The sequence below is a fragment of the Embiotoca jacksoni genome, unplaced genomic scaffold (genome assembly GCF_022577435.1).
Source record: "Embiotoca jacksoni isolate LCO1_2020_lvr unplaced genomic scaffold, fEmbJac1.0.p SCAF_48, whole genome shotgun sequence".
Taxonomy (NCBI): domain Eukaryota; kingdom Metazoa; phylum Chordata; class Actinopteri; family Embiotocidae; genus Embiotoca; species Embiotoca jacksoni.
Window position 1 is genome coordinate 827,216 of NW_027185401.1, and position 12,468 is coordinate 839,683.

Below are 12,468 nucleotides of genomic sequence, written 5' to 3' on the forward strand. Positions count from 1 at the left end.
TTGCACAGTTCTTCTTCCACCAGCTGGTTAATAAAATGGAGCAACTTAGCAGCTAAAGAGGCAGATATTTTACTCTGGAGGTGGTGGAGACCAAAACTGGAGCTACCGTATAACGTTTATCAGGTCATCTCAACTAAATAAACTGCAAATTCATTTTCCCCCTTCATACCTCAAATTGCACGCCAAAAAAAAATGGCAGCAACAAAATAAAAACATAAAAAGATTTTAAATCTGAAAAAGAGCACAACAGAATCAGTATTTTTCTTAAATATAGTAAATCTACGTTATATACATGAATGAGAACCGTGAGCGAAGATATCGTTTGAGGCTGCGGCTACATTTTCTTGAATATTTCTGCTTCATAAATGACTTGAAATTCATCTGCTGTCGCAGTAAGGATCAACAAAGTACGACACAAACACAAAATATATTTCTAGTGATGAAGACAGAAACGTTTTCTCCTCAACAAGCTTGATGTCATTTTACGTTTAACAAAAAACTCAAAGAAAATTCTCTGAAAACATTTTCCACCAATGTACATATCTTTTCTGAGCTTTACTGGTTGAACACAGCGTGACTCTGAGAAAAAAAAAAAGAGAAAAACCTTACGCACCTCTCAGTGATATTTACCATGAACCCGGCAACCCACAGCCGCACAGTGGGAAGGTTCATCTTAATTATCAACCTGCACGGACACCGAGAGCAACTCAAGACAGTCGGATTACTGAAAAAGTCACGCGATCCAACCTCGAACTGGAGGCTTCAGGTGACGCTCGCCGTGAAAACACAAGGAGACCTTTAAGACGATACCTCGGGCGGCCAAAAAGGACAACAACAACAACAACCGCAACCTTTGACCTTCTTCGGAAGAACAAGACGTTTGGAAAATCAATTAAAAAAAAAAAAAATACAGATTTTAAAGGAGAATTGCCATATTTGTTTTTTTCTATTTCTTTTCCAGATAATATCCCGCAAATGTAGAACCAAAAAAGAAAAGCAGATAAAAAAATGTGCAGGTTGGTTTTCCTCTTCTAACTGGGAAACGCCGTGTGCATGCTGGCTGGCATTCGGTTTAAAATCCTCTTTATGGCACTTCAAATGTTAGTTATTTTCAAACGAGTGTTGCTTTTTCACATTTTATGACAGTCGGTGTGATTTAATTCTTCATTTACGTGACGGTCGGGTGGATCGTAGCGTTTGACGTTTGGGAAAATGTTTCTTAACGGTGGAGCGGCGACTTTTTAATGCAAAAAAAAAAAAAAAAGAAAAGAAAAGCTGCAAATAAACCCAGAAATGAAAGAAAATCCCAGGTGAAGTACAGTTGTATGTCTGGAGGATATTCAAACTGCTTTTTTACCGAAACGCGAAGCTGTTTTTGAGTTCACGTATTAAAGAGAAGATTTGTTTAGTATTGCCAGCAGTTGGCGCTCTTTTGGTGCCTTTCAGCTTCAAACTATTGAGTTTCCTTTGACGAAGCATGCCTTCAGAATTGAGCCTTCGAAACTGATTTATATGCAACTAGCTCTGAAAACTCGATGTAAACCGTTAAGAGTACGCAAGAGGAAAGTACAGCTCTGTCCTCTGTCGCTCCGGACGTCTTCGTCGTTTCGTCTTTCGGACGGACGCTTTGGGGAAACGCTGCTTCGTTCTAGCGCAGCTTTTATAAATAAAGCTTGAACTTGACCGTCACGCATGAAAAGGTCGCGTCCCCCCGCACATTCGTGATGGACGGAAGAACAGGACTGGAGATAATGTAAACTCTCAGGGGTGTCTGGCTGAAGTTTGAGACGTGACCGGGCACCACATGTGGACAAATGTTATGACAGGAGGGGCTGTGGTTTAGACACCCCGCACGGCAAAAGGAAGTCAGAGTAGCATGCCATATATGGTCGTCTTGTAATAATACTTCATCCTAGATTTAATCATATCAACATGAGACAAAACTCTGACTTTAACTTAAAAAAAAAATACATCTTCCCTGTTTTGTGTTGAATTTATTTTTCTTTGGATGATGTGTTGTTACTCATAAGATACTTTGGGCTTATTTGAAGTGCTCTTGGTGTCGTCGCGCCTGTTAGTGTTTTTATTGTTTGTGTATTATATTATCGTTGGGTGTTTTATTCCATTATTTTTATTTTTGGTCTTTGTGCTGAGCTGATGACTTTAACTTAAAAAGTGTTTCATTATTATGATTTACTAGAAGTGGACATATAGGTGTTCAATTGCTGCTTTTGTATATCTAAGATAAGCTAAGACTTTATTCATCCCGCAGTGGGGAAATTTACAATAAACATAGTAAGATAGCGTAAAAAAAAAAGAAAAAAAGGTACATTTATTATAGAAAAAGGTAAACAAAACAAAAGTAAAACAAAGACCAATGTATTAATACACACACACAAGCTATATACACGAAATAAATAAATACACCTTTGACCTATACAGGGAAATGTTAGTATAAATATTTCTGAATAAAGAAAAAAACTATTATTTTTGCATGTAAACGATTTTAAAAAAAAATGCCAATTACTTGAACAATTATTTCTTCAGAAAAAAACGCACTTTGCTTCACTGACTACCAGCAAGCAGCATTTTGTGAGCTTGAAAAGAAAATTATACAGAATGAAATCGTGGCGTGCATTACAGATGAGGAGAAGCAGTGAATTCATACACAACAACAGATCTCACCACTTTCCAGAGTGGCTCAAAGTTTCTTTAAAGGACTTGGATCTCCCTCTCTTTTTTTTCTTTCTTTTTTTTAAAGGGCTCGATGTGTGCAGCCCATTTAAATAGCTCGGACTACAGTGACGGCCAAATCTGAAAAGGCTTGTTAAATGTAACTCATTTAAAAGACCTCTGGCAGCGAGCCAGATTAGGACACACACACACACACATGCAGCTAAACAGCACCCTGCCTTTGTACTAATCCCTGGCTCTCCACATACTGTTGCCACCCAAGGCAAAAAACAAAAAGAAAACCCGCCGGGCAGGAAGGAGGGAGCCTTCAGCCAAGCGAGCGAGCGTGTTGGACAAACTGCCTCCGCAGCTCTGGACCTCACCAAGACCTTTTAAACAGAGGCGCGACGAAAGCGAGAAAAAAGACGTCTATACGAGTCATTTAATCTGCTGCTGGGTCTTTTTTAGGAACTTTTTCACTGGGAAAAAAACAAAAAAGTTAAATAATCTCAAAAACTACAGTACCTGTTGGTCACACTCAAAACTGAGACGTCGATCGACTATTATCGACTTTGGAGACTGTTTTATAATATATATATATATATATATAATCCCTAAAGCCTGAATCTTAGACCTTGTTCAGACCGCCGGCCCAACACGATTGGATTTTGGATTTTTGAAAGTCTGGATGGCAAAAAAAAAATATGAAAGAATGAAATATTAAATTTTTGCAAATTGGATCCAAACCAACTTTTTGAGGTGGTTTGAAATGGAATTAAAACATTTTTTGGGGGGGAAAGATGCTCTGGTTGATCAGATCGGATTTTTCTTGCGCAACACGATGATGAGGTCATTTTCAGAGCGACAGAGTGAGCAGAATGCTACCGCTAGCACAGCGCTGTGCCGCACCGTCGCCATGACGCACGCGTTGAATATCATCTCGAGCTTCATCAATTAAGCTACTCCTTCAGGGTGTGCAAGAAGCATTTTGTATTTCGTCTTTTAACCGTCACCGAAAACAAGGGGCTGCTTTAGTAAACTTCAAACTTCATCAGTCCAGCAAAAAAAAACAAAAAAAAAACAAGATGACCTGTAGCTCATGAAAGAAAAGCCACAGAGCCTCCTCACATACTCTTAATTTAATAAAACACACAATAACAGACACGTTTAGATAAACACTCGTCTCACGTTGAACCTCCAACCAACACGGTCGGATGTTGTTTCCTTCCCATCATGCACTCTTCCCTCCTTCGGTCACAGTCAAATTAGGAATCGGCCTCATGGTGCAGACGACGCCGATAAATCCCGATAAATCCCGATAAATCCCGACAAGTCCGAGGACAGAAAAAGCTCTCGGGTATGTTTTTCTTGCGGGGCATCGCCGCGGGGCTTTTTTCTGTGACCCAAGATGCCGGAGTAATTAACAAGGCTGCAGACTTGTGGATTTGACCTCACGCCCCCCTCCGGGGTCAGGAGGTCAGGGGCAAACTGCCGGGTCGGGGTGGGAGGGGGTCCTTGTCCTGGATAACACCCGGCTTTGGTGCTTTAATCAAATCTAGGATGTTTTTGGACACAAAGCCGGCCAGTTCAAACTTTATCAGCACACGAAATCTGGAGTTGTGTAAATGGGAAAAGTCTGTCTCAGGTATGACGATGATAATGTTTTGGAACAAGTAGCGGCATTTTGAAAAAAGTCAGCGTGAGATTTTTTTTGGTTTTTTTTGGAGAAACTCGGGCTGAGAGTTGAACTTCTTTTTTAGCATGAATTCAAATACATCGTAAAAGTCTGGTTTCCACGACGATACACTGCGGTTCCTGATTAAAATCTATCCAACCATTTCTTTTGCTCGAAAGTTCTTGTATCAATGTGTTTGTTTAGATGACATTTGAGACTTTTACACACTTTGGTTTCCGTTTTGAGTAAATTACACTTTAAAGGAATGTTTGGACGCTAGGACGTTAGGACGTTAGGACGGGTCACGAATTTCAAATATTAGATTTTAATCTCCAAAACCAATTAGTACATGCAACTTTCGTTCTTCTGTATTTCCCTTTTCTTTTTCTTTTTGTTTTGCCGCTACCCGGTTGTAATGCGTTGCTCCGGTCAGAAGGTGGCGGTAATGCGCCTTGAAGAGAAATCAAATAGTTCAGAGCGAATTTCGAATAGTAGTTTTGCTTGAAATACCGTCACTAGTCTACACCGGGTCCAACTGAGCCAACCGAGTACGGCCGGTATGAAACTGAGATAACTCTTCCACATCGGCCTCATTTTGTCAGAGCCGGGAAGCTACGAACACTTTTATATTCAAGTCTATGGTTGTACGACGCCAAAACTGGGAAAACCAGTTCCTCGGAAGCATTATGTTGAAGCAAGAAGTGGGCAAACAAAACTGTTGACTTTTGAAATATTACTGTCACATTTCCCCCTCAATAGAACCTAACGGGTCTCGACCAAACCGTAAAAAAAAAAAAAAGAGGTCCGTACCCAACGCAAGACAATATGTAATAAAAATGGGAATTAGAAGTTGGAATCTCCTGTTTATTGCTTTTTATCCAGATGAAAAAAAAAAAAAAAACTGCCATGGTGGCATTTGCTGAGCGCGCTGAAGTTTTGGAGGCTTTCCAGGAGTTTCTTCGTTGGCGGTACAGAACGAGTTCTCCACAACAGAAAAACTCGACAACGGGGGGGGGGGGGGGGGCTTTATTAAAATAACGTGGCTCGACACCAGGCAGGTATCCGCATCAGCGAAAACGCCAAGTGGCATTCATGAGCATTAATGAGCAGATGGCCTTGTGTTTCGAGCTGGCTTCTTCCTCCCTCCTCCTCCTCCTCCTCTTCTCTTACACCGGCTCCCGTTTCATTCGCCTCCCCTCCGCCTGGATCCGATTACCCACAAACCCTAAATCCGACGAGAAAGCTTCCTGCCTCGCCTGAAAGTGCCAGCTTGCAAATTTATAGCTCTTCTTCCTCACAGACACACATCGTAGAAGTGATCCGTCTGGGCGTAGGTGGGGGGAGGAGGGGGAGGAAGCTGCCGCGTTACATGTTTTACGAGGGTCCGCGCTGAGGTGGCTTCGGTGTTTTTTGGGGGGGGTGGGGGGAGGGGGTGGAGGGTGGGGGGACCCACAGGAGAAATGAGTGCGTGGGTGTCAGAGATCATTGTGAATCGTGCCACGTACTGTGGCAGCTGGGCAGAACCTTTGACTCGGTGTGAAAACGATCCTCCACCCAAAGACTAATTCAGGGTATCAAAAACACAACCTTTTTACGAGCCTGAAATTCCCGGCGGTAAAAAAAAAAAAAAGTTCGCAGCGTTTTTGTCTCGGAGGCAAAACGCCACCTTCAACAGCGGTCCAGTCTCAAGGTTCGGTTAAGTCCAGTCCAGTTTTGGCTCATTTTCACCACTGAGACTAAGATCAAAAGAGAAGATTCTTTTTTCTTTTTTAAACCGATTCAGGTCCAAAGCACTAATGTCAGATGTGGAGCTTTAAGCTGAAATTATTTAGCTTTTCAATTCAAACGATGCAATTTAACATCATTTTGTTGAACCATTATTTTTACCATACCCGTGTAAACTTTTCCCAAAAATTTGGAAAAGCTACGGCAGACAAACAACAAACAACATCCAAAAAGACAAAAGACAAAACTTCACTGTAATTAGGTGGCGCCCAAAACATCTTGGGTGGTGCACATACGCCTTTAATTTACAAGGGAAAAACATTACGATGTTTAATCTCGTGTTTTTAATACTTCTCAGAGGGACTCTTGCACACGATTGGCACTTACCATACCTCCTCGCTTTCAATTTCCCTGACTGGACACTCGGGTGAGTTCTCTTGTCTCATTTTGGTCGTGAATGATCCGATACGATTATTTTTATTGGGTCACAGCGAGGAGGTCGCGTCCATGTCGTCTCGCCGTAACTTCACCACCGTGGGCTTTGTAGTAAATCCTCCAAAAGTCTCTCTTTTCTGATGCTCACTCAGCAGTCAGCACATGCAGCCTGGCAGCAGCCCACCGCAGGCAAAAAAAACAACGACCTCAAAAGGGTCTCTGCTGCCTCCCCGCAATTATTCACAGCCTCACACATCCGTCACTCTTTTACACTTTTTTTTTTTTAATAAAGCCCCCATACTGAGATAAACACTCAAACTAGAGACTAAAAACTGCATCAAATTGAGCTATTTATGAATCAGGGAAGGATCTTTTTTTTTTTTTTTTTATGTTCTGCTTCATATTCGCTTGAGCTGCAGCTCCACTGGTGCAGCTGCAGTTTAGTGCCTTGCTCGAGGGTAAAACAATTACAGGCTGATTAACAGCTCAGAGGCCGTAAAAAAAAGAAAAACACCCACAGAAAGTAAAACCTGTGTTTAAAAGTGACTCTCTTTAAACACAGATCAGATTTTTTTTAAGGTTTACTGTTCATTAAATAACGCCGGCATACAAAAGTCAGGTATGAATTGATAAAATTGCACAGGTCGGCTTAAAAACGAACAACAAAGTGCAGGAGGTTGGATCATAAAGGAAACAAATGTCCAGCATATTTAAACATGCGGATTTTCTCGAGTCTTTAACAATGACTGCAGTTCAAATGACCTTCCATCAATAAAAGCTGCAAGAATTGAGGCCCAATTCGTCTGCAAAAACACTCTTATCACTTGAAAAGGATTCGAAATGATGTCTTTTTTCAAAGACTTTCACGTTAAAATTGCTGTTTGTTTTAGCTGCTGTCCATTCAGAGGACATTTTGTGTTTAGATTTTAGTAATATAATATAACAACCTCCATTTCCCGACTTTCTAACTTTATAATCAGATGGATTGTAGGACAGAAAAAAAGATGCGACATTTAACCTCAAAAATATTGTGAAACATTGAAATAACCAGATTTAGAGGAGGATAATCGGCCTCTTGGAGAGCTCACTGTGTCATTTACTCCGATTTCGACAGAACAGAAAAGCATCAGGTTGTGTTTTCGCTGACACAACAGTTAAAGGTCACGACTGTGGTCTGTGGTTTCGTCCTCTCTGGCATCGCATGACTTCACGTGCTGCTGCTGCTGCTGCTGTTATGGAAAAACTACACAACCAAATTGGAGGCTTTTCTTTTCTTTTTTTTCTTAAAGTTACAGATGGTGTGGTAAACTTGTTTTTATAAACTTTAAAGTCTGTGGCAGAGCTCGAAAAAACACAAGAGATCTGCAGCGGCGATACGTGTGTGTGTGTGTGCGTGTGTGTGTGTGTGTGTGTGCGTGTGTGCGTGTGTGTGTGTGTGTGTGTGTGTGCGTGCGCGTGTGTGTGGGTGTCAACAGAACGGCAGCGTTGTGCAGCTTCGGACCTTCCCCGACGACGATGCGACATGTTTGTGTTTACGCCTCTCTCCGCTCGCCAACGCCGCTTATTTTCTCCCCGCCGACCGACGTCCCGCCGCACAAAAGCCTCTTTGTGTCCTGAGCAGAAGGGACGAAGGGAAACGAGACCAGAGGACGAGCGAGGGACGAGGACGCCGCAGTGACAGCTAAAAGGCTCACCTCCGTCAATTATTTATCTTCGTTTTACTTTGACCTCTAACTTGCTGCGTCAAATCCGACAAATCACCTCCGTAGGGTCGATCGGTCCTCAGACTTAACACCCACAAAATAAAAACAATTATTTTATCATTTCAAGCAAGCGAATAAACAAAAACGATATAACGTCTGCTGCTTCTTGCACTGGTAAAACATAAACCCTTCCCCGGTGCCGGCCCGCGCTGGTTCTGGTTGCCCGAGCTGACCCGGTGCCTTCAAAATAAAAGCATCAACAATTACTCAAATGAATTAAAGTAATAATATTCTTATTTGCAGCGCTGTGGTGTTTGGCTTTTTATGATAATCTCAATAAGATGCTCATTCTGTTGTTCATTTAGTCATTAATAATAAACGCAAAGCAACTGTTAAACCTAACGCTCTCCCTCACAAACTTCAAAACCAGCTTACGTTGAAACATGTGCGTCTCGTTATCCCCCCCGACGCCAATGAAACCGGGCCGAACGAGGCTGTAAAATAACGTCGGCTAATTGTCAGAAAACTGCAAACGCTCGCGGCGCCCGAGACTCGCCACCAGAACCTGACTCCTTCTCCGGGATCGCCGTTCGTCTGATTCCAGCTCTCAGTTCTAAAAACTCTCCACGTTGGCTGAAATAATTTAATCGAATATCAATAAACTCCACAGCGCAAGCTCATGCTACACGACCGGAGAAAAACACATCAGTCTACTGATGATTTAGTGTGAAATGTACCTTTTTGGATTTCCAAATTTTCCAAAAGCTAATAATGATAATAAAATATTTGAACTATTGTATTGCAACTGCTGTGTCCTTACATAATTCTCTTTCCTCTGTGACGACACCACAGGAATGAATGAAGTCCACTGGCCACGTATACAGGATACCTCGATAACCGCACGCACAAACACAGCAATGTACTCTGTATCCGCTCTTTGCTAAATCGGAGGGACGGGGGGGGACGGGGGCTAAATATTATCATTTCTAAAACGTAAAAATATCCTTTTTTTTTTTTTTAACTCAGTGGGATAAAAACAATGAAGCGACAGCGGATGTGAAAGTTGTCCTGCTGAAATCAAAGAGGAAGGATGTGAGGAAGGAAATCAGTGGACAGAGGATGGAGATAGTAACGGTGTGTGTGTGTGTGTGTGTGTGTGTGTGTGTGTGTGTGTGTGTGTGTGTGTGTGTGTGTGTGTGTGTTGAGGCATGTAGCGCTCAGATCCTCAGAGGTGCAGCCAAAGTGCCCAGGAGACTTGAAACACGATCAAAGTGTTTCGGCACGCTGAGGGGGAGCGATTCAAAAAAAAAAGACGACAAAGGTTTATCCAAAGGGCCAATCAGACGGCTCGATATAAACTCTGACAAGGAACTTAAAGATAGGAAAGATGGGAACTCTCAAACTACAACAAATTACCCTAAACATCTACTGCGCCTGTGATTTTCGCCCCCCCCCCCCTAGTGGCCAAAGAAAATATGACATACTTACGGCAGCTTTAACGGTTGTGCGAGTTTGATTAAACTAACAAACTATTCGAGCGACTCATACTAAACCCAAAATACGATGGAAAATTGCAACGTGACCCCGTACCTGATCAGGACACACTGGTTCTGCAGCCTCTTCCACAGCGAGCGGTAGCACTCGTTGGCGACGGCGAAGATGTGCGGGGTGATTTCACCGAGGTGGTGCCGGCTGTACTGCTCCACCGCCGGCCGGTCGTACATCCCGGGGAGCGGCTGGTAAGGGTTGACCGCCGCCAGGATGGAGCCGATGTACGTCTACGGATCAGGACAGAATACAAAAAAATAAAATGTTAGAAACCGTATGCGAGAATGGAATAATCAGTGAGTACGCTGCGTCACTTTTTTTTTTCTCTGAGTGAGGAAGTTTAACATTTGCAGGTCTTTTGATCCGCTCCCGTTTGCCCTATTAAAGTTTAGTGTATCCCCCCTACCGTCATCACCGAAAATATGAATGTACTCATAGAACTGCAGTTACGTCCAGTAACTACTATTTATTTGCTTGGTTCCTGTGCACCAGGCAACCCGTTCCACCCTGCCAAAGCTGCCTGCACAGGGAGAAACACTGATGTTACCGCATTACACAGTTGGTATAAACTCAATACTTCCTGGTTCGATTTCAAATTAAAAGCCCTTTTAGCATTTGAATAGCTGGAAACCTTAAATTTCTAAAGAAGGCTTTTTTTTTTCTGAAACATCTGCAGGAAAAGTTGTTGTGACTTTAGACAAGTAATCCAGGAGAACCGTAGAAAACGGCAATGTCCTCATTAAATGTCGTTTAATCAGAGAGCAGGAAATACAAAAAAACCAGAAATTAATAAGAAACAGTATCGACTATTGTATGTAAACTTGCCACGGTAGGAACAATCGTTACACAGCTCTGGTACTAAAACAAATAGCACAACACAACTAAAAAAAAAAAAGTCAGCAGAGCAATTGTGAATGTCAGCGACGCCCTAAGGAGGTAAACAAAATAAAAGTGACGCAATAGTTTCAAAATGTGCATCATTCTCATGTTAGCGATCAGAAAACACGACAAGTACGTAGGTGGTAAAAAAAAGTTATGCTTTCTTAAGCATGCTTTGAAAGCGGCAACTTTTGCAGTTGTTTAAAAAAAAAAAAAAAAAAAAGGTCCCCGATGACAAAGCTGGTGCCTAATATCTGAACCCATGTGTCATTACTCGTCATTTAATCGGCGATGATCAGAGCTAAACATCTCCGCCGCCTGTCATCGCTCGGGTGGAAACGCACACTCGGGCCAAAAGGCTGCACATAATCCAATTTTCTTGGACAGAAGCACAAAGTCATAAAACCCCGATTAAAGCTCCCAGGAAGGTGGACAACAGCGAAACCTAACAAGCGGCCCGACACGTGACCTCAGTCAAACGCACAAAAATCTCCTTCACCGGCTCGGCAACTAATTCAACGCATTCGACCTTTTTTTTTTTTCACATCCGTCAAGCTTTCAAAGTTCAAAAAACAAAACCAAACTTGCTGAAATAGAAGTTAGTAAAGCCAGAAGAAGTCTTGGCCGCGGCTTCCAAGTGCTGCGGCGGTGACTAATGGATAAATCTGTTTGGAAAAGAACATCAGCGTATTTTTCTGTGAGAAAACAGACGGTGATGTTTTCTACCGCCGGCCTACGTTTGAAGAGTTGTAAAAGGTTACGGCAGAATCCTCCGGGGTTTCTCACGCCGATCCTGTTGGTTGTACTCATCGTCACCGTAAAAACCCAGAGAAGGTCTGAAGTCGGTGAGAGGCATTAAAAGGTGCTTTTTTTTCACATCCACTTGAGCGTAAAAACAGCGACGCTGTCAAAGCCGGTGAATTCTGAAGAGGTGAAACTAAACAAGCTGAAAGACTTTTTTCCATTTCTCAGACATGCTTACATTCCAGGAGAAGTAGTGGAGAGTAAAAGGTCATCCACTGTTTGGAAAAGCTACTATTATAGGTTTTACCTCTCCAGCAACCCCCCCTTTTTTTCTGTGCAAACTCCAAACTGACAAGTCCAAATTAAAATAGTCACTCCTTCTGAACCTACTAGATTACAGCTGTGACATTACAGTCGCCTGAGAAAAGTAATACTTGGGAGTTTATTATCAAAAAGTCGGAAAAAGTCGACATACTCCGAGCGTACTATTGAACAGAAGCAAAAACAAATTAAAAATATACTTCTTTAGAACAGCAACAACTGTATTTGGTCACTTGGAGGGAGCAAAAACAAGTTTTGAACACGTTAACCTCGTGTGTGTAAATAAATAAATGATCATTCGTTTTAGGTTGTGTTGACATGATGACTGAGTCAATATTCCCCCCTTTTTTTTTTGTTGCTCCGTTTTGGTCCCTACCAACTCCTGAAATATCGAACTATTTTGCTAAATGCTCCAAAACGTTCACTAGCTACTCTCTGACTTTTTATGTCCGCTGCATGGACTGCATATAAAAATGGACTCCAGGTTTGAAAAGTGAAGCCGCTGCGGAAGTGTCTCAAAATGCAATACCACCGAGGGCCACCAGGGGCGAGCTCCAAAAAAAACAACCTCTGACTCCAATTCAAAAAGCATCAACTTCTTTCATGAAATAAAAAGTTAATAAGCGTTAATAAGATATTAGGCCTAAAGAGAGCAATGTTTGGGGGGGGCGTGTCTGATTTGATTGACGTGCCTGGGGTGGAGTCAGGTTTTCCAGTTTAGGGGGGGCGGGGCTTAATGTCCGCTGCGTCTCAGTTAGACCCACC

The 12,468-nt window shown here is 42.3% G+C and overlaps 1 protein-coding gene across 1 annotated transcript in view; it reads right to left on the reverse strand.

The window, feature by feature from the left end:
• Positions 1-12,468, reverse strand: part of myo10 (myosin X) — a 99,794-nt gene that overhangs the window by 37,704 nt on the left and 49,622 nt on the right. The window contains 1 exon segment of the mRNA XM_069170012.1: positions 9,802-9,989. Coding sequence (XP_069026113.1) covers positions 9,802-9,989 — 188 coding nt within the window.